At 41.3% G+C, this 20378-nt stretch overlaps 1 protein-coding gene across 4 annotated transcripts in view; it reads right to left on the bottom strand.

The window, feature by feature from the left end:
* Nucleotides 1-149: 149 nt before the first annotated feature.
* Zranb1 (zinc finger RANBP2-type containing 1) overlaps nt 150-20378 on the bottom strand; it is a 69212-nt gene continuing 48983 nt past the window's right edge. For 3 of the 4 annotated variants that reach the window (XM_069988271.1, XM_069988270.1, XM_069988273.1), the window contains 7 exons: nt 15249-15402; nt 13656-13727; nt 12556-12754; nt 3516-3636; nt 2727-2856; nt 2325-2554; nt 150-1412 (listed from right to left, as the gene is read on the bottom strand). In XM_069988271.1, the coding sequence (XP_069844372.1) occupies nt 1194-1412; nt 2325-2554; nt 2727-2856; nt 3516-3636; nt 12556-12754; nt 13656-13727; nt 15249-15402 (1125 nt within the window). In that variant the 3' untranslated portion in view covers nt 150-1193. The remainder of the gene's footprint in view (nt 1413-2324; nt 2555-2726; nt 2857-3515; nt 3637-12555; nt 12755-13655; nt 13728-15248; nt 15403-20378) is intronic. The other variant, XM_069988272.1, reaches the window with a different exon arrangement.

The following is a 20378-nucleotide window of genomic DNA, read 5'->3' as shown; positions in this document are numbered from 1 at the left end:
ATCTCTACCCAGTACTGAATGCATACCTGATATGGTCTTTCTGAGAGATAGTTTTAACTTTAAATAAAGGATGGCTACAACTAAACAACATGCAAAAATTCTCAGACTACACAAAGTCATCATAGAATACACCGACCACCTTCATTCAATCCATTTTCAAATTCTTTATTCTGAACTGGCATTCCCAATCTGCCTGAGCAAAGGGCCACCCTGCTAACAGCACTTGCTTAGAGCAGAGGGGATAATAAGATACGGGAAGAACCCAAGAACCCTCTGCATGGCAATCGGGGAACAGAACGTTGTCCGCAGGGTCCATGGGAACAAATCTCATACAAGCTGGCCTGCTCCCTTCCCATCCAGGGAAACTCACAATGGACCACTGCCCAGAGTCTGGCCCCTTATTTTGGGGCACTCTTCCAAACAAATAAATACCTAAATACTAAAAGGGGGAGGGGGGGAGAGAGAATCAGAAAACTTAAAAGGCAACAGGAAACCAAAACCTCTTCAAAACAAAGAGGCAGAATATATATATATATGAAGTTCATTCAATTAAAAAAATTAATTAGCTTTTTCTTGTAGTTTGTCCCTAAAAGATTTGATTTGATTGGGCACATATTATTAAAATAAAAGGCTTGTTTATTTCATGTTTTGGTGTGGGTAATTTGTACAGTTTCCACATTGCTGAGACTTCGTGTAAATTAGAGCTTGTAAGGTCAAAGTAAAACGCCGGGTTCTATTGAAGACAGTATCTCAAAAGGAGTAAGTTTTCTGCCATGTGCTTTTTTTGTTAGTGCCCATGCTGGGAAAAAATTCTCAATATGGAGATGCTGGTACAATTTTTCCTATTTCACAATTTCTTACACAACCACATGCGTTACATTATAGACAGATTTACAATTTCAAAGGAAAAAAAAGGTCTGTCAATAAAATTAGGTTTTGGGGGGGTTTTTTGTTTTTGTCTTTTTGTTTGCTTTTTTTTTTTTAAACAAACTGTAGTTCAACCCAAGTTCTCTGTCTCCTCATGCAGCAGATGCATTAATTATCTCCACTGGGTGTGGACCAGAAAAATAATTGTGAGCAGATCCTTCTGGATCTGGTTCTTTCCACGCTGTGCACTCTGCTTGGAGAGCACCACACTAACTGGGGGTCAGGTCACCACAGATCTGATGCCCTGGTCCGCTCCTTGATGGCCTTCACTCATCTTCATCATCCTCATCTTCCTCTCCATCAGACAGGGACGTGCACGGCCGGATCTGTCTATAGCGATCGAGCCACTTCTCTACCATCTGCGTGACCAGGGGGTGGTTCCGCCGCCCGGAGCTTTTCTGCATGGCGACCAGGACGCCACCTTCCGTCACACAGCAGTCCAGCCACTCCCGGAGCAGCTTCTCCTGCTGCTCCTCATTACCTAGCTTTTAGAGGAGCGTGAAGGAAAGGAAAAAGAATGCCCAGATCAGGTGTGAGAACAGCCTACAACATGTTTAGTGACAATGAAAAGGCCAAAGTGACCAACTGTTCCCACAGGATGGCAAGCTCTTTAACTGTTAAATCAGTGTAAAAATCAGGAAAAGCTGAAGGGAAGAATTCCTTAAAAGGTAATTTAAGGTAATAACAACAAACACATTGTTTTTTCAAAAAAAAAAAAAAAAGCCAAAGTCACAGCTTCAAGAAGGTAAGTTTACTAGGTAAATGTTCTACAGGCTGAAATTGTACAAGTTACAGTCTCTGGATTTTTCCCAATGTTGTGATTATAACATTTTATGAGTATTACTATAATACTGAATAAAAGAGCAATACTTTCGTAAGAACTTAGGCTGCGGGTGTTCTTTGTTCACTGTCACTGCCCCTGTGGATGGACTGATGCCATGCTCCCAAGAACAGGTCATGCCATGCCTAGGCCTCGGGCCTTGTCAGCCAGCCAGTATTCCTCCTTGGGCAAACAGGCTGCCTGTTGGCTTCCCATGCCTCGGGTTCAAAAGCCCTAATGAGCCAGCTCTGCCTCACCTTACTGCTTCTGCCTCCACCTTCTCAGCCAGTCATGATTCTTAGGCTCGGCTGCTGGGTTGCTTGCTGGCGGGGTCCTGGTCCTTACCACCCTATTTAAGCTTAAATCCTTGTGCTTTTTCTCCTTGGCACTTATGCCACCTGAAGGGAAGGACTTCTTTCTGTCCACACTGTTTTGTAAAGGGAAACTCTGAAGTCTTAAGCAGTGAAAGTCACAATTACTCCAAAACTTAGGAATGTAACTGGTGATATAGTTAACTGGCGTGTGGAAGGGAAGGTTCTGCATGAGATTCACGTGTGAAGAGAAAACCACCGCTTACCTCCTGAGCAGAAAGAAAGTGCACGTGGAGTAGTTTCCTTTCACTGTCGACCAGAGGCAAAAACGTAATGGTGATGTCATCATCGGTGTTTAGGTTAGCACCAGCACCTCGGTTGCCATAGCCATCATTTTCCATGGCAACCAAAGCAGAGAAGTGGCCCCTTGTATAGCCCAGAGCAATTGGACTTTTCCAACAAAAACTCTGTTCCCACAACAAAGGCAGATAAACCCCTAGGAAGGAACAGAGGAGAGCACGGAAGCGCAAGGACGGGAGCCAGCCCACTCCCCTCCTTCCCTCCCATGTCCACATCCCAATGCCGCCAGCATCGGAGCCCTTCTTCCCCCACACACACTCTACTACGTGTATACAGAAGCCAACTAGATTCTGTAAATGATGGCTTACCTTGAAACCGAGTATATCCTAAAGTCTCTCCTCGGAAGCTCTTATAGTATTTTACTCCATAAACTATAATTGGTCGTCTAAGGATATGTGCAAGTACAAAAATGTGTGTCTGCTCCAAACTTGCTCCAGGCTGCAGAGAATAACACAAAGGCAGTTTCTCTTTCAATGAGAGCAATATGACTGTTACCAGAAGTTGCAGCCTGACTCCCCCAAGTGCGAAGTCCAAGAGAATAGTAATAGAAATCTGCAATTGTCCAAGCACAGGTATCTCTCACTGTCCAAACTCACAAGCCAAACAGATAGAGTAAGAAATTCGTATATAAAACCTTTTGTTACGTTTCCTTCTTACAAAATGACAGGGCAGGGTTACATGACTTAGGAAGTTATCATTTGCAGGTAGTAACTGACAACACATAGTCTGGGGTACATTTCTCTGTAATTTTACTCGCAGCTCCTTCCTAGGCTCAAGTAGAAAGTACTTCGTCACTTCTTGGGGTTCATATGGGCCTGAGGAGATGACTGCCTGGAGTGCACATCGTGCCCCACCTCAGGACTTCTTTCACCCAAGAGCAATCGTTCAGTAACTGTACATCTGTCCTCACCACACCTACAAGAGCTAACCAGTAGGAACCGCAAAGCCTAAACCCTCCAACTCTAAGGCAGAATGGAGAGCAAGGTCAGACTGGGTAATGTTTAGAATGGTCCTGTGGCAAAATTTCATTTTGTCATTTCCCACTTGACAAGAAATACCTTTCTGATTCAATCAAACAAGGCTTGAAGTATCCTTACCTGACTTGCGAGAGAAAGTATAAATGCCCAGTCTTCCTGCCACTGTTCTTCTCTCAGTGAAAAATGTAAACCAAAGCTCTGCGAATACCACGACTCCCAATCTTTCCAGCGTGTGTAAAACCTAACAAGCAAAATGGCAAACAAAACAGCAATAAGAATAATAATGCCTTCTATAAGTAGCACACTTAATTTTCTAATCATTTACTTAATGTAGTCTACGTAGTCTAAGCAGCCATTAAGTGCCTTAATTTTATCTGCCATACGATACGATATATTTTTCAAATTAACAATGCCTTTTTTGTTGCTTGTTTTTGTAGTTTTCACTATCAACAGGTTACCCTGGACTGTGCTGACATTTAACCACTTGAGACACACCACTGGCCCTACGTTTGTTATTTGGGAGGAATTGGAGTCTCAAGGACTTTTCTGCCCAAGTTGGCCTCAGAGACACGCACCTTGCTGGCAACCTCATCGGCCAGAATGTGTTCCACCCCCACCACACACTTTCACCTGTACTCAATTCATTTCAACTGTCAACTACACTGGAATCTGGGTAAAAGGGCACACACTAGGTAATCTCAGCAACTCTTAAGAGGCTAGTCTGGGCTACATAGTTACTTCGAGACAGCCTATTAGGCAACATAAAGAGACCTTGTCTCCAAATCAAAATAAAAATCATAAGCAAAGGCTCAAAATGTCATCTGACATGTTGGACACAAAGATGTCACATTTCTCCAATGGTATCACTATTTGTAAAGACAATAGAAAAAAAATATCCTGTGTTTTTGTTAAGAATATCAAGAGCCCTGCCCTTTCTAAAAAATAAAGCATTTTTCTGGTGATTACCTGGTAATTCAAAAAGTAGGCCAGGCACTAGTAGCTTACCCCCTGTAATCCTAGCTACTAAGGAGGCTGAGATCTGAGAATCATAATCAAAGCCAGTCAAGACAGAAAGGTCTATGAGACTCATCTCCAGATAACCACCAGAAAACTGGAAGTGGTGCTATGACTCAAAGTAGAGCAAAAGAGCTCAGGAACAATGCCCAGGTCCTGAGTTCAAGCCCTCCTTATGACCAATAAAAAAAGAAAAAATAGTAACAAGGAAACCAATTCTTTATATTTAATCCTTTAGAAGTGATTCAGTATAGTAAATTACTGGTAGACTCAAACACTAAAATCAAGACCTACTGTTTGTCTTTACATAAAGTATAAGATTAAAAATAGAAGCTGGGCCAGGCACCAATGGCTCATGCCTGTAATCCTAGCTACTCAGGGGGCTTAAATCTGAGGATCTGTCCTGCCCAGGCAGGAAAGCCCGTGAGACTCTTATCTCCAATAAACCACTAGAAAACCAAAAGTGCTGCTGTGGCTTAAGCGGTAGAGTACTCGCCTTGAGCTGAAGAGTGCAGGACAGTGTCCAAGCCCAGAGTTCAAGCCCCTCGACTGAGGAAAAAAAAAAAAGCTGGGCAAAGTAGTACATGCCTGTAATCCTAGCTTTCAAGAGGTTAAGGCAGAGATATCACAAGTTCCAGATCAACTCAAACTACATGGTCAGCCAGATTTTGAATGGAACTGTGGAGAATGTGCATGTAATATCAAGGGAGTCCTATAGCTGGAGAGTATTTAGTCTTAAACCCCTGGTTGTGAAATTCATTTTCAAAAATACAAATACTAAGATTATCTGTTATTACTATAATGACAGATGTATATATTAGTGGAAAAAAACTAAGAGCTCAAAAAAATCTTAATTTTTTTCAGTCAACCACCCCTACAGATTGAGAATAATGATCAAAATGAATTATGATCAAAATGGGGTTAATGGTCTTACAGGACAGCCAAGAGCTCACAAGTAACAGTAAACACTGAAGTCTATACATCATACTTGCCTTTGTTATTATGGTTGGTTCGAGAACAGTAAAGTTAAATACATTAGTAAAACAAACATCTCTACAGTAATTTAATGGAGGGCTCTATAGAAAGTAAAATAGTATGCTTCAGATTTTCTAGAACATTTCCAGCAGAAAAAACTGAGGGCATGGCTCAAGTGGTAGAGAGTAGACAGCATGGCCCTTATTTCAAAACCCTAGTACCACCAAAATAAAATTGTTAAAGGCATTCCTCTTTTGCTTAGAAACACACATATATCTGAATGTTTAAGCACCAACAAATACATTGTTTGAAAATTTTAAACAGATGGTTTGTAAACTGAAAGAAGCATGTCGTTAAAAATTTCTTAGTAGTAAAAACAGCTGATGAATGAAACAGCTACATCAGCCAGAAACTAAACAATGACTGCACTCAATATTCCTCAAGAAAACGCCTAAATAAAGAAGTTCTTTTGTGTGTGTGTTTGCCAGTCCTGGGCTTGAACTCAGGGTCCAGGCACTGTCCCTGAGCTTCTTTTTGCTCAAGGCTGTACTCTACCACTTAAGCCACAGCGCCACTTCCCGCTTTTTCTGTTCATATGGAACTGAGGAATTGAACCTAAGACTTCATGCATGCTAGGCAAGCACTCTACCACTAAACCATATTCCCAGCCCAATGAAGTTCTTTAAAGTAGATGTATTCAAGTAAATGAACAAACACACACATACACACATACACACACACAAGTAAGCTCTAAACTCCCTAACTGGCTCACACACAATAACAGAAAATTGGCCAGGCACTGGTGGTTCAGGACTCAGGTCTGAGGATCAAGGTTTGAAGTCAGCCAGGCAGTAAAGTCTAAGAGAGACTTAACTCCAACTAACAAGCAAGATGCTGAACTAGAAGCATGACTCAAGTCATAGATTGCTAGTGCTAGGCTGTGAGTAAAAAAGCTAAGCAAGAACGTAAGACCAGGTTCAAGCCCCAGTACCAACACAAACACAATACATAAATGCACAGAGAATAGACAAGTAGCCAGGCATCAGTGACTCACACCTGTAATTCTAGCTACTAAAGAGACTGAGATTGAGAGCATTGCAGTTTAAAGCTAGCCAAGTCAGAAAAGTCTTCAAAAGTCTTCAAGACTCCATCTCCAAAGTAACCAACAAAAAAAGCAGAACTGGAGGTATGTCTCAAATAGTAGAGTATCAGCCAAGCAAGCAAGCAAGCCAAGCTAGTGCAAGGCCAAGTTCCAACTCCAGTTCTGCCCTCCCTGCAGGAGCTGGGTAGGGGAGGAGACAGACCAGCAATAGACGAAATCCAGCAATATATGACTATGTAGTTCCAGTACACAAGCTTGACTTAATATTTGAAAATAAAGTCCCCCAAGAAGCCAATACCATTTCAATCTACATTTCTGTGCAATTCCAATCAAAATCCTGGCTGGCTTTTTCATACAAGTTGATAAGCCAGATTCTAAACTTCATATTGAAATTCAATTGACTTAGGATAGTACCTCTTGACAAAGAAGTCAAAGGACTCACACTTCTAATTTCAAAAGTTCAAATATAAAGAAAATTGATATAATGATAAGACATATAAATCAATGGCTAAAATTAACAGCCCAGAATCAAATTTTACTTCAACAAAAGATCAAAAACAAGAGGCCGTGGGAAAACAGTCTTTTCAAACAATAGTACTGAGACAGCCAGGTGCTGATGGCTCACACCTGTAATCCTAGCTACTCAGGACGCTGAGATCTGAGGATCATGGTTCAAAGCCAGCCCAGGCAGGAAAGTCCGTGAGACTCTTATCTCCAGTTAACCACCAGAAAACTGGAAGTGGCACTGTGGTTCAAGTGGTAGAACACTGGCCTTGAGCTGAAGAGCTCAGGGACAGTGGCCAGGCCGAGTTCAAGCCCCATGATTTACAAACAAAAGTTAGCTTATAATATAAATAAATCAAAGGTGGAAATGTGAAAGTTCAACCTTTAAAAGTCTTAGATAAAACATCATCGGAATAAATCATGTAGCCTTGGGCTAAAAACGATTTCTTTAGCTTCTACAACAGCAAAAGCATAAATAATTTTTAAAACTGAATAAATGGGACTTGATAAATTCAAGACTTCAGCACTTCAAAAATCACCATTTACAAAGTGAAAAGGGAAGTCACGGAAAGAAGCAAAGTATTTTTAACTTCTATATGTAACGAGGGGCTTAAAGAACAAGGAGTATCAGCAACAAAATCATGCAACAATCCCTCTTTTCTCTTAGAGTGACCACAGGAAGGCTGGTGTATAGAGGGCTGTGGCAGAATGCTTGTCTAGCACACACAAAGCATAGTTTTGATCCCCAGCACCAAAAAAAAAAAGTGGCAACTAATGTGGGAAGGTATTTCACCGAAGACAGAAGAATGACTAATGACATATGAAAAGATGTTCGGTGTCACCAGTTATTAGGGAAATGCGAATCAAAATCACAATGAGAAAGCAGAGAGCTACGGCTCAAGTAGTAGAACCCTAACCTTGAGCAAAAGAAGCTCAAGGACAGTACCCAGGCTCTGAGTTCAAGCCTAACAACTGGCACAGGTGTACGTGAGCGTGCGCACGCACGCACACGTACACGCGCACACACATAAACACACACACACAATCAATCAGAACTATTACTTTCTGGTCTGTATATCAACAATGGCTATAACCAAAATAATAACAAATGCTGGTAAGAATATGGAAAGTTTGATAGGAATATAAAATAGACTATTCTTGAAATATTATAAATTTACTACTGTAGATTATCTGACCAGCCCTTTCATTATCCCACAGACTTGTATAGGGTCATAATACAAGAAAGAAAGAAGAAACAACCCAATGTGTCCATCAACTGAAAAAAATGGGCCATGTTTTCTGACAGTGAAATATTCCTCAGTACTGAGGCAGGCTAAGGCACGGGTGGCGCCTTAAAATTTTTATGCTAATTAAAAGACATCAGTCACATTTTCACAAGACTTCAGAAAAGGCAAATGTACAAGGCTATTGCCTCAAGGTGGTGAGAAGTAGAAAAACCTGAGAAGACAAGCAATACCTACCCATGAAACCCACAGGTACTAACTACACACATTTGGAGAACACAGAGTGCACACACTTTCACGTGTATTTGTACTTACTTACCAACAGTATGTGAAAAATGGAACTGAAAAATACAACTACAATTCTATCAAATAACACACACAGTAATGGGTCTAAAAGATCTGTACTGTTGGTGCATGATGAACCGCAGCCAGCCGTCCATCTGTGTGATCCATGCATGTGGGTGCAGTCAACTGGGAGTCTAGCATGATTTTCTGAAAAGATCTGTACTGATGTTTTTCCTTATTTTTATTAACCAACCCCACCTGTTAATCTGAGAAAATGGATTGACATGACCATGGAAGTCTTGAGAACTTGAGTCAGCTCAAATCAACAGAACTGCATATGCACATAGAAATATAAAAATAGTCTACCCTGAAGTAGGTGGGGGAAAAGTTCATGTAACAGAAAATTGCTTTCTCAGTTCTCACTAGGAATTTTCTGATTTAAAAAATAGCTTCCCCAGCTGAGTTGATGGATACCTTGGCAGAGAAGAGCTTTAAAAAAGGAGCCCACATAACACAAATAATATGGTGGTGCCTACTCTCCTGGCAGAGGGCAGGACTCTCAGTTGCTCACCTCCTTTCTCATTCTACCTTTTTTTTGGGGGGGGGCGGGGTCAGTCATGGGGGCAGAACTCTGGGCTTGGGAACTGTCTCTTAGCTCTTCAGCTCAAGGCTAGCGCCCTACCACTTGAGCCACAGTGCCACTTCTGGCTTTTTTTTTTTTTTGCTTATGTGGTGCTAAGGAATTGAACACAAGACCTCATGCATGGGAGGCAAGCACTCTACCACTAAGCCAACTTCCCAGCCCCTGATTCTACCTTTTAAGTCCTGTGTGGAGCTCAATGAACAAACTGGACCCTCATGGAAGGCAGGAACACTTCTCATCCCATTATAATCTTCATCCCTACACCACCTCCAACCTAGTAAAGGATGCTCTTCATCCCTGCATGCAAGGCCATTTCCCACTGATGAGTTCTATACCCTCAAGCAAAGGCCTCACTCGAGAGCACCAAGGAGGCAGTGGCAAGGCGCAGTGTGCCAGAGTGCTATGTTATGTGAAGGAATCAGGACTCAGGACTTCCCACTCAGCTCTGCTGCAACTGCACCTGGGAGTGCATCAGCAGCTCCTTCCTTGCTGATGTCCACCTCCTTATCCAGCCTATTTACTCAATGTCTCAGAATATGCCTCCAAAGACTCCCAATACCAATCTACATTTTAACAGAACAGTCCAGATTGCCCACTGCCTTCCTTGAGCAACAGGTAGCACATATCCCCAAATCTAGAATGACCAGCCACAAATATATTTAAATCACAAAGGAACATTCTATCACCTGCTAAGATCCACAAGATACTTTCTGCCTGTTAAGACTAGGCTATAACTATTTCCACCACAAGAAGTAGTGCTGTGGTAGGCACTAGTCTTGGGCACTAAAAGACTCAAGGACAGCGCTCAGGCCCTGAGGTCAAGCCCCGCAACCGACAGAAAGAAAAAAAAAATCCTCATATTTCCACCACAAAACAACACTGTGCTTCCACTTTTTTAGTTTTAGTATTAGTTTTTTGTTTTGTTTGTTTTACTAGGTGGCCCAGATTGGTCTCAATTCAAAATCCTTATCTACTTCCCAAGTGCTGGGATTAAAAATGTATGCAATTGCCTAGCTCCTGACAGTCCCTTTCAAGATTTGAAAACGTGAAAGATTTTACCACAGATCTGACTTTCCAGGTAAGAAGCTAAACTTCATCAACACTAAGGGATAGATCTCTGGACAATCACATTAACCAATGCAAAAAAAAAAAAAAATCACACAAACCAAGCCAATCTCATCCCCAATGTAGGCAGCCCACTGGAAGAGCAAAATCATCCTAAGAGTGTCGTCTAACAATGTAACCGATGGAGAGGGGTTAGACAGACAGACTGTACCCCACAGCACAAGGCTTATTACCCAGCTTCCTCAGCTCAGGAATGGTCTTGCCATGCATGCTACTAGATCAGGTGCACTACACAGCATCTTCCTCCACTACAGGCACTAAATGACTTCTCCATCTAACTGAGGAACAAATTCTTCTAGCTTTCTTAACTCCCAGGCTCGTCAACCATGGGTGATCAGAAATTTTTCCTCTACTATACTATCCTTTGCTTTATATTTCTGCTCAAGAGGAGCTGTGGCTTCAGTGATGGAGTGTTAGCCTTGAGCAAAAAAGCTCAGAGACAGCATCCAGGCCTGAGTTCAAGCCCCAAAATGAGCACCAAAAAAAAAAAGAAAAAGAAAGAAAAAAAGTTCAAGAAAGTACTTATTGTTTCCATATACTAGAAAGCACTTTCATTAAATATTCAATAAGCACTCATATATGTAAAGTGATTGACACTAGATCTTCCACAATGAAACAAAAACAAAATCCCTGTTCTCTTTTCTAGTCTAATAGACTTCGCGTAATCCCAAGATGTAACAACAAAATTCACAACTGGTAGTTGCTACAAAGTACCAGGAGGATATTAGAGTGATAAAGTTAACTGGAGTTGGGACCATTAGCATTATTTGGAAGCATTCAATTAAACAAGAGAAAAAAAATGCAATTTTGATGTCAAAGAAAATTGTACGTACTAGTTTCAAAGTGGGCAATTCAGGTTAGCCATTTGTGCCTCGATTTTTATCATTTATAAAAAGTTATCTAAGAGCTGGGTACTGGTGGCTCACGCCTGTCATCCTAGCTACTCAGGAGGCTGAGATCTGAGGATCACGGTTCAAAGCCAGCCCAGGCAGGAGAGACCGTGAGACTCCTATCTCCAATAAACCACCAGAAAACCGGAAGTGGCGCTGTAGCTCAAGTGGTAGGGCGCTCGCCTTGAGCTGAAGAGCTGAGGGACAGTGCCCAGGCCGAGTTCAAGCCCCACGGCCGACAAAAAAAAAAAAAAGTTATCTAAGAGAATGTATTCACGAACCAAAAAAAAATATCAAAAGTCAACAGATCTTAAGACTTAACACAGAGGCTGGGAAGGTGGCTCAGTGGTAGAGTGCTTGCCTTGCATGCATGAGGCCCTGGGTTCGATTCCTCAGCACCACATAAGCAGGAAAAAAAAAAAGCTGGAAGTGGCGCTGTGGCTCAAGTGGTAGCCTTGAGCTGAAGAGCTGAGGGACAGCGCCCAGGCCCAGAATTCAGGCCCATGACCGGATCCAAAAAAAAAAGACTTAACACATTACCAGTGTAACAGTCATTGTCTCCAATGTATGCACTCCAAAGCAGTGAAGATTTCAGTGGATACATATATACACAAACATACACCCATTCAAACAATGGAGAAATCAAACTGTGGACTAAAACTAACTGGTCCAAGGACATGTTTAAACACATACAGATGAAGCAGGTGTGTGAAATGTTAACAACTGGTTAACTAAGTGAGAGATACTGAAATCTACTGTATTCATTTAAGAAAAAAATCGTTTCTCTGTGGTTTGAAAAAGATTATCTTAAGCCTCCCTCTCTCTCAGAAAAATACCCCAAACATAATGACAACAAAATCTCTTAAAGCTGTATTAGAATATTAAACCATAGGTATTGAAATTGAACCTGAGTGTAACTACACTTAAGGCTATTAAAACTTCTAAGTGTTATCTGAGCTTAATGGCATATGCCTGCATTCCCAGCACTGAAAGGGCTAAGGCAAGAGGAGCAGAAGAATTCACCAGAGGTATAGCTGTGTAGCACACTGTGATTCCTAACAAATAGGAGGCCCTGAGTTCAAACCTCAGCTCAAACTGGAGTTTGAAAGCAACTTGGGCTATGTAATGTGGCCAGACCTCGTTGCAATCTAATATTTTTTCAGAAGGTCAGAAAACCTGTAATATTGTATTAGAAATGTCCAAATGTTTCTACTTTAGGATACATGTAGAAAGTATAAAAAGCAAGGTATTCAGAATAGCTAATGTCCAAGGCCTAAAAGGATTTTTCTCTAGCTTCCACAAAATATAACAAAAAAAAAAAAAGTAGCCCCTAGCTACAAACAGCACTGAGGCCGGGGCGGGAAGGCTTGCAGCTCACCAATGTGAACAGTCGTGCAGGCTGTCGTGAAGAGCCTTCCGAAGCACCGAGTCCTTGTCATAAATACCCCAGGTGGCTTGCAGTACTGAGTCCAGTAAGCAGTCTCCCGCAGTCCGGTTCCACAGGGCATACAGTCGACTGTCCAAACGTGTAGCCAACTCCAAGGACCAGTTTATAATCGGAGATTCTTCTTCTAACTCTACAAGGAATTTAAACAACATGCTCACTTTCATGCCTATGTAATTATGAAACTTTTAGTAGGGTAAAGAACTATTTTCTGCATGTAAAAAGGTTTATATGTAATTTACTAATAAAGAGATAAATAACTAATAACTTTCATTGAAACAAACTTTTTGAATAGTTGAGATATACTGCATCTCTAATTTATTTAGCTTTCAAGTTCTCCTGTTTAATACATATTATTCATCTGGAATAAGAAGTAGAAAAGCAAACTTTTAAGTCTCTTATGTCTACTTATTTATTCTGGCACAGTTAAATACTGTACACCTTTTTCCCCCGACCATTTTTTCTGGGACTAGGGAATAAACAGTGTAGGCAAATGCTGTACCACTGAGCTACCATCCCAGGCCCAATGAATAGCATGGTAATAAACTTAGTTTAGGCAAATGCTGTAGCACTGAGCTACCATCCCAAGCCCGATGAACAGCATGGTAGAAAACTGCTCTGAAGGACTTCCTTCAGGCTTCTAATTTAAAATAAAAATATCCGGGGGCTGGGAAGGTGGCTCAGCGGTAGATCGCTTGCCTTGCATGCTCAAGGCCCTGGGTTCGATTCCTCAGCACCACATAAGCAAAAAGAAAAAAGCTGGAAGTGGTTCTGTGGCTCAAGTGGTAGGGCGCTAGCCTTGAGCTGAAGAGCTGAGGGACAGTGCCCAGGCCCAAAGTTTAGGCCCCACAACCGGACCGGATAAATAAATAAATAAATAAATAAATAAATAAATAAATAAATAAATAAATAAATAAATAAATAAATAAAATATCCAACAAGCTGACAATATATCTAAGTACCTTATACTTTACAAAAAAGAAAGGAAAAATTAATTGATCATATAAAAGGTAAATTATTAATTACATGCTTACCCTTTTGAACATCTCTATCAAGCACCTCATCAAATAATTTTTCTTGAACTGTTGGGGGCAAGTCTTCAATATCTACAAAGAAAAATCAGGCTTAAAGAATGTTCTTGTGACAGATACCTTTTTTTAATGCATATGAGCAACCTTCCTGTATTTCATTACCAAAAATCTAATATAAAAAAATAACCCGAGACCAATATTTACATGTAAATTTTATTGGTTCTCTTCTCTCAGACCTGCTACTTTCAAACTTCTAAACATCCTCACGGCAGCCAATGCATCATGCATTCTGGCACACAGTATTGTTGCCATGTTCCTCTGCATCTCTGCTCTAGTCAGGTTACATAACAGAGTAGCCTGGAGTAATCAGCATTACCCTTATGTTTTTCAAGATTAAAGAGAAGACATTCTGAATTCTAAATAAAAACCTAATCATAACACAGTACATTTCAAATAAAATCTGCTCCAATTGCAGGCATAGCTACTGTCACTTATCCACTCGTGGATGTTTCTGTTTATGTCTAGTTCAAAACAGCCAGATCCTATGGAAGCTTTCGTTTTAAAACTTTTGATGTCGGGCTGGGAAGGTGGCTCAGTGGTAGAGCGCTTGCCTTGCATGCCTGAGGCCCTGGGTTCGATTCCTCAGCACCACATAAGCAAAAAGAAAAAAGCCAGAAGTGGCGCTGTGGCCCAAGTGGTAGAGCGCTAGCCTTGAGCTGAAGAGCTGAGGGACAGCGCCCAGGCCCAGAGTTCAGGCCCCACGACTGGACCCCCAAAAAAAAAAAACTTTTGATGTCTGTTGTATTTATGCAACGCTCACTGACAAAAAGCATTCTGGACAACATTTTCAATTATCAATGAATTGAAAATTTGAAGTTGTTCGTACATATTTAGAAATAAAAGGGTGAAAGTCAAATGGCACCTTCACAGATGCCAGTATCTTTCATTAAAATAACCTGACTACATAGATACTTCAAAAACCTACATTCTATTGCTTCATCCCAGTAACCAACAGTTAGCTAATTTCAAAACAACAGACTTGGAAAGAAGAAAATTAAAAGTAGAAAATTTTCTAAATAAAACTTTAAAGAGGAAAATTAATGGGCAAAAAATGATTTTAAAATCTATCAGAGCTCACAAAGAATCAGTTACCATCTTCTAAAAACTGAAGAATTTAATGCCAGGCAAGGATGGCCCACATCTGTAACTAATCGTAGCTACTAAGGAGGCTGAGATCTGAGGATCACAGTTCAAAGTCATTCCAAGCAGGAAAGTTCATAAGACTCCTATCTCCAACTAAGCACTAAGAAAATTGGAATTGGAGCTGTTGCATAATCAGCAGGGCGCTAGCTAGCCTTGAGCAAAAAAGCTCAGGGACAGCGCCTAGGCTGAGTTTAGGCTCCAGGACCTGGCATCCCACCCCCCCTCCCCCAACCAAAAAAAAAAAAAAAAACCTAAAGCATTTGTTTACAAACAGCTCTTACACTGATCACTTCCAGCATAAACAGGTCAGGCAAGTCATTTCAAAATCATGTTTTTCATTCCTATATAACTATAATAAAAAAAGTTTCTTTTCATGTTAAATGTTGTAGTTACCTGCTGGCAACGTGAATGTGACAAGGTCAGTTAGAAAATAGCAAGCAAAATCCCCCTTTCTCTGATGAAGAGAGGCAGCTATTTCTCTGCGGATTTGTTCTGTCAGTTCAGGACACACCATTGCTGGAATACACTTTGCTGCTTGTTGAGACACCTTAAATACAAAAAGAAACTTTCCTCTTTATCTCATCTATCAGAAATGCAAACAAATCACAATAGCATTTAAAGAAATTAGCAAAATTTCTAAGTATCTGAAGGTTATTCATTTTATTCATAAAATTACTCCCTAGCCCACACCGGTGGCTCACGTGGGTAATTCTAGCTACTCAGAAAGCTTAGATCTGAGGATTGTGGCTCAAAGTTGCTGGGGCAGGAGTCTGTAAAAGACTTTTATCCCCAGTTAACAACCAGAAATCTTGTTAATTGACTAATTGAAATTAAAATAAACACATGTTCTAGAGAAAAAAAAAAAAACAACAACCAGAAATCTGGAAGTTCAAGCACCAGGCTTGAACTAAAAAGCTCAGGGACAATATCTAAGCACTCAGTCAAAGTCCCCGGACTAGCACCAAAACAAAAACTAAAACTAAAACCTAACCAATAAAAGTACATATCAATTCAACTTTCAAGAAAAGTCATAAAGGGCTGGGAAGGTTGCTCAGTGGTAGAGCGCTTGCCTTGCATGCATGAGGCCCTGGGTTCAATTCCTCAGCACCACATAAGCAAAAAGCAAAAAGCCGGAAGTGGCAGTGTGGCTCAAAGTAGTGGAGCGCTAGCCTTGAGCTGAAGAGCTGAGGGACAGTGCCCAGGCCCAGAGTTCAGGCTCTGTGACCGGACCCAAAAAAAAAAAAAAAAAAAAAAGTCACAAAATGGTTTATCCTGCATTAGAAATTCTATTTCTTCATATTTACCCAATAGAAATAATAAACAAGCACATAAAAATTTATGTACTAAAGGCTTATTATACATAAAGGTACATAAGAGGTCTCTGAATGGACCAACCATCATGCACTCAAATTAGAAACATTCTTTGCAAATAAGGAATTAAGATGGGGCAGAGTGGCTCATGCCTACAATCTCATCTATCTGAAAGGCAGAGATAAGGACTGCAGTTTGAGGCCAGTCTGGACCCCAGCTCAACCAATAGCTGGGTGCAGTAGTCATGATCATAAATCCTAGCTACATGCATAAATGATCCTGGTTCAGGGCAGCAAAAAACAAAAACACCAAGACCTATTAGAAAAATAAAACACAAGGGCGATGAGGGCATGGCTCATGTGGCAGAGTGCTGCCTAGCAAAGACACACTGAATTCTACCCCCACTGAAGAGGGAAAAAAATAAACAAAAACTGCAGCTCATAGAAAACATTGCAAACACTTCTTTCACGTGTTTCAACTAATATGACTTGGAAGAATATATGTATTTAACTGCAATGTTCCTTTTAAATTGCTGATCAGCAACAAATTATACCAGTCTTCTGCCTTATAGTCCAGATGCACTTAGTTTTTGGTGCTGCAACAATCTACATACAGAAAATTGTGTGTATAGTTTTACACACACACACACACACACACACACACACACACACACACACACACACACACACACACACACACACACACACACACACACACACACACACACACACACACACACACACTAGTTATATATAACTATTTCTCATCACCAAGATACCAAAAGTCAATCTAAAACTAGCTTTCTACCAATCTGCCAGCCCTCAGTCCCTTTCTCAAAACTGGGAAGACAAGACTTTTTGAAAACAATCTGGACTGGACCCTAATACTATGAACCTTTCAGGACAAGTCTGACCTCTAAGCATTCCCCACATCTTTAGAACAGGATACATCACTGAAGCCTGACGTTCTTCTTCTTGCTTCTTAAACCTTATGAATCCCAACTGTTTCTCTAGGCTAATAATTCTCACCTTACCATCATGAACTGAATTTATGAATGTTATTAAACGTAAATTTTATCTTATTATTTAAGTTCAAATCCTTCCTTTTCACTTCTTCCTTTACCAAATGAACTTTCTGGAGTTGAGCATGATGAGATACCAACACTCTTTCCTCTCCCCCCAAAAAAGAACTTTCTTAAACATTACACATTTGGTTTAGTATTTTGATAGCTATATTTTAATGTAACTGATTTCCTTTGTAATTTTTTTTAAATTTAAAAACAGGAATGAGCCAGGTGCCAGTGGCTCACGGCTGTAATCCTAGTTACTTAGGAGGCTGAAATCTGAGGATCGGGGTTCAAAGCCAGCCTGGGCAGGAAGGTCCATGAGACAAGTCTTATCTCCAATTAACCACCAGAAAACTGGAAGTGGCGCTGTGGCTCAAGTTGTAAAGCTCTCACCTTGAGCTGAGGAGCTCAAAGACAGCATCCAGGCCTAGAGTTCAAACCCCACAACAACAACAACAACAAAAACAAAAAACAGGAAGTTGTTTCTGAGGCAGGGCCTTGCTATTATATAAACTATGCTGGCCTCCTCAAATTGATGATCCGCCTAACTGCAGCCTTTCTATTGCTTGAATTAATTACAGGCTGTGTCACCAGACACAGTTAAAAAATGCCCCACTCCACTTCTCCCATTCTATACCCAGTTGATCTATATGTCCCATAGAATATAGCAAAAGTACGAGTATGTTGTTCCTTAAATTGGTTCCTAAGACACTGCAGCTTTTTTCCTCCTGAAATCATTTGCTTTGGGTGAAACCAACTGCCAACTTCATAAGGAACATATAGACGAGCCAACATGGCAAGAAATGTAAGTCTCCTGCCAACAGCCATTTTAGTGAACTTGGAGACAGATCCTCAGCTGAGGAAGCTCAGCCGAGCTTCCTGACTCTAGAACCCTGGTAGACACAGCTTAACTGTAACCTTCCTAAAACCTTGGCCCAAAAACATTCAGGTCAGCCTTTCCTAAATTCCTGACCCTTCCAAACTATTTGAAGTAACAAATATTTGTGGTCTTAAAATGCTGAGTTATCAGGTAATCTGTGACATGGCCATAAACTGTAAGTGTTCTAGTATCATTCTACTATGAATCACTGGATTCCTTTCAGGAGTCCAGGGACCTATGAGAGTTCTTTTACCACTCACTGGCCTCTACCAGCCTGAAGGAAGCCAATGGATGCTCTATACACTAACACTAGTTCAAAGTCACTTTTTGTTTTGCTTTTCACGTTGGTACTGGGACCTGAATTCAGGACCTGGGTTCTGTCCCTTAGCTTTTCTGCTCAAGGCTGGCTTATACCACTTGAGCCACACTTCCAGTTTTTTTGTGGATTTTGTGTGTGTGTGTGTGTGATTCATTAGAGATAAAGAGTCTCACAGACTTGCATGCCCAGGCTAACTTAGAAATGTGATCCTCAAGCTGGGCCACACTGGTGGCTCACGCCTGTAATCCTAGCTATTCAGGAGGCTGAGATCTGAGGATCATGGTTCAAAGCCAGCCCGGGCAGGAAAGACGGTGAGACTCTTATCTCCAATAAACCAGAAACCAGAAGTGGCGCTGTAGCTCAAGTGGTAAAGTGCTCGTCTTGAGCTGAAGAGCTGAGGGACAGCGCCCAGGCCCAGAGTTCAAGCCCCATTACCGACAAAAAAAAAAAAAAAGAAAGAAAGAAAGAAAGAAAGAAAGAAAGAAAGAAAGAAAGAAAAGAAATGTGATCCTGGGCTGGGAAGGTGGCTCAGTGGTAGAGCACTTGCCTTGCATGCATGAGGCCCTGGGTTCGATTCCTCAGCACCACGTAAGCAAAAAGAAAAAAGCTGGGGGCTGGGAAGGTAGCTCAGTGGTAGTGCGCTTGCCTTGCATGCATGAGACCCTGGGTTCGATTCTTCAGCACCACATAAACAGAAAAAGCTGGAAGTGGCGCTGTGACTCAAGTGGTAGAGGGCTAACCTTGAGCTGAAGAGCTGAGGGACAGTGCCCAGGCCCAGAGTTCAGGCCCACAACCGACAAAAAAAGAAAAAGAAAAAGAAAAAAGCTGGAAGTGGTGCTGTGGCTCAAGTGGTAGAGCCCTATCCTTGAGCTGAAAAGCTGAGGGACAGTGCCCAGGCCCAGAGTTCAAGCCCCACAGCCGGACCCAAAAACAAAAACAAAACAAAAAACCTACTAAGTAAGCAGTAGCATTAAAGGCCTGATCCCCCAACCTCTCAGCCACAGTTAGTTTCTCTATCCCATCTTCTGAAACGACCACCAACTACACCACCACACAATATAACTGGGCATCATGGCACTAATGCAGCACCAGAAACACCTATCACTGTTCTATCCCCAATACTGACATCTGACCCCTCTACTCACATTGCTCCCTGTCACTAGTGTCCTTCTCCTTTATACTCAGTAAGCCTGCCTGCTGTTTCCTCATGGCTATCAATATCCCTAATCTTCTACTTTCCTCTCCTAGCCTCTTTCCCCCAAGTCACAGGAATCTTAAGAAAGTGAACACAATGGCTGGCCATTGAAATCACATTTTCACGTAACCTGAATGTTTTCTGACCTCCATTTAAAAACATGCCCTGTATTACCCTTTATGTGATGATTCCCAAATACTGATAAATCTGAATAACTGCTTGTAAGTATATATAGAAGATGTGTACTGACAAAATTTGAATGCATAATTGATCTGACTCTACTTTTATTCTATTTCTCCTATCACTACAAAAATTACTTTGATAAGTCAGTTATAATCAAAATACTTTGATAATGAAGAACGCTTCATTTATATTGTCACTTGCCATATATACCTAAGCCAGAAACCTCAGAATAAACATGGATCCATATCTTAACATCACTCCCACTGAAAGGATCTGTCACATCCATCCCAGGGGACCATGCAGAGGCAGGCAGGCACAGGAGAAAGACTATTACAAGGTTTATTATTTCCCCAGGAGAGAGAGCACATGACAACCTCCACTATCTAGGTAGCAGCAGGGTCTGAGGGGTAGGAAGTGAGGTAGATGGGAGCTCAGGTGGATCTGGGTGGAGAGGGAGGGGCTAGCTGGATGGCAGAACTCCAGGGCAGGGAGGAACTCAGGTCTGGGTAAAGCTAAGGACCAAAGATGGGCATAATGCTTACACCCATAACCAATCTATCACCTGAAGA

The sequence above is a fragment of the Dipodomys merriami genome, unplaced genomic scaffold (assembly GCF_024711535.1).
Source record: "Dipodomys merriami isolate MVZ:Mamm:240054 unplaced genomic scaffold, mDipMer1.0.p SCAF_35, whole genome shotgun sequence".
In the NCBI taxonomy this organism is placed as follows: Eukaryota; Metazoa; Chordata; class Mammalia; order Rodentia; family Heteromyidae; genus Dipodomys; species Dipodomys merriami.
The sequence above is the reverse complement of the archived record's forward strand: the minus strand, read 5'-3'. Positions and strand labels throughout refer to the sequence as shown.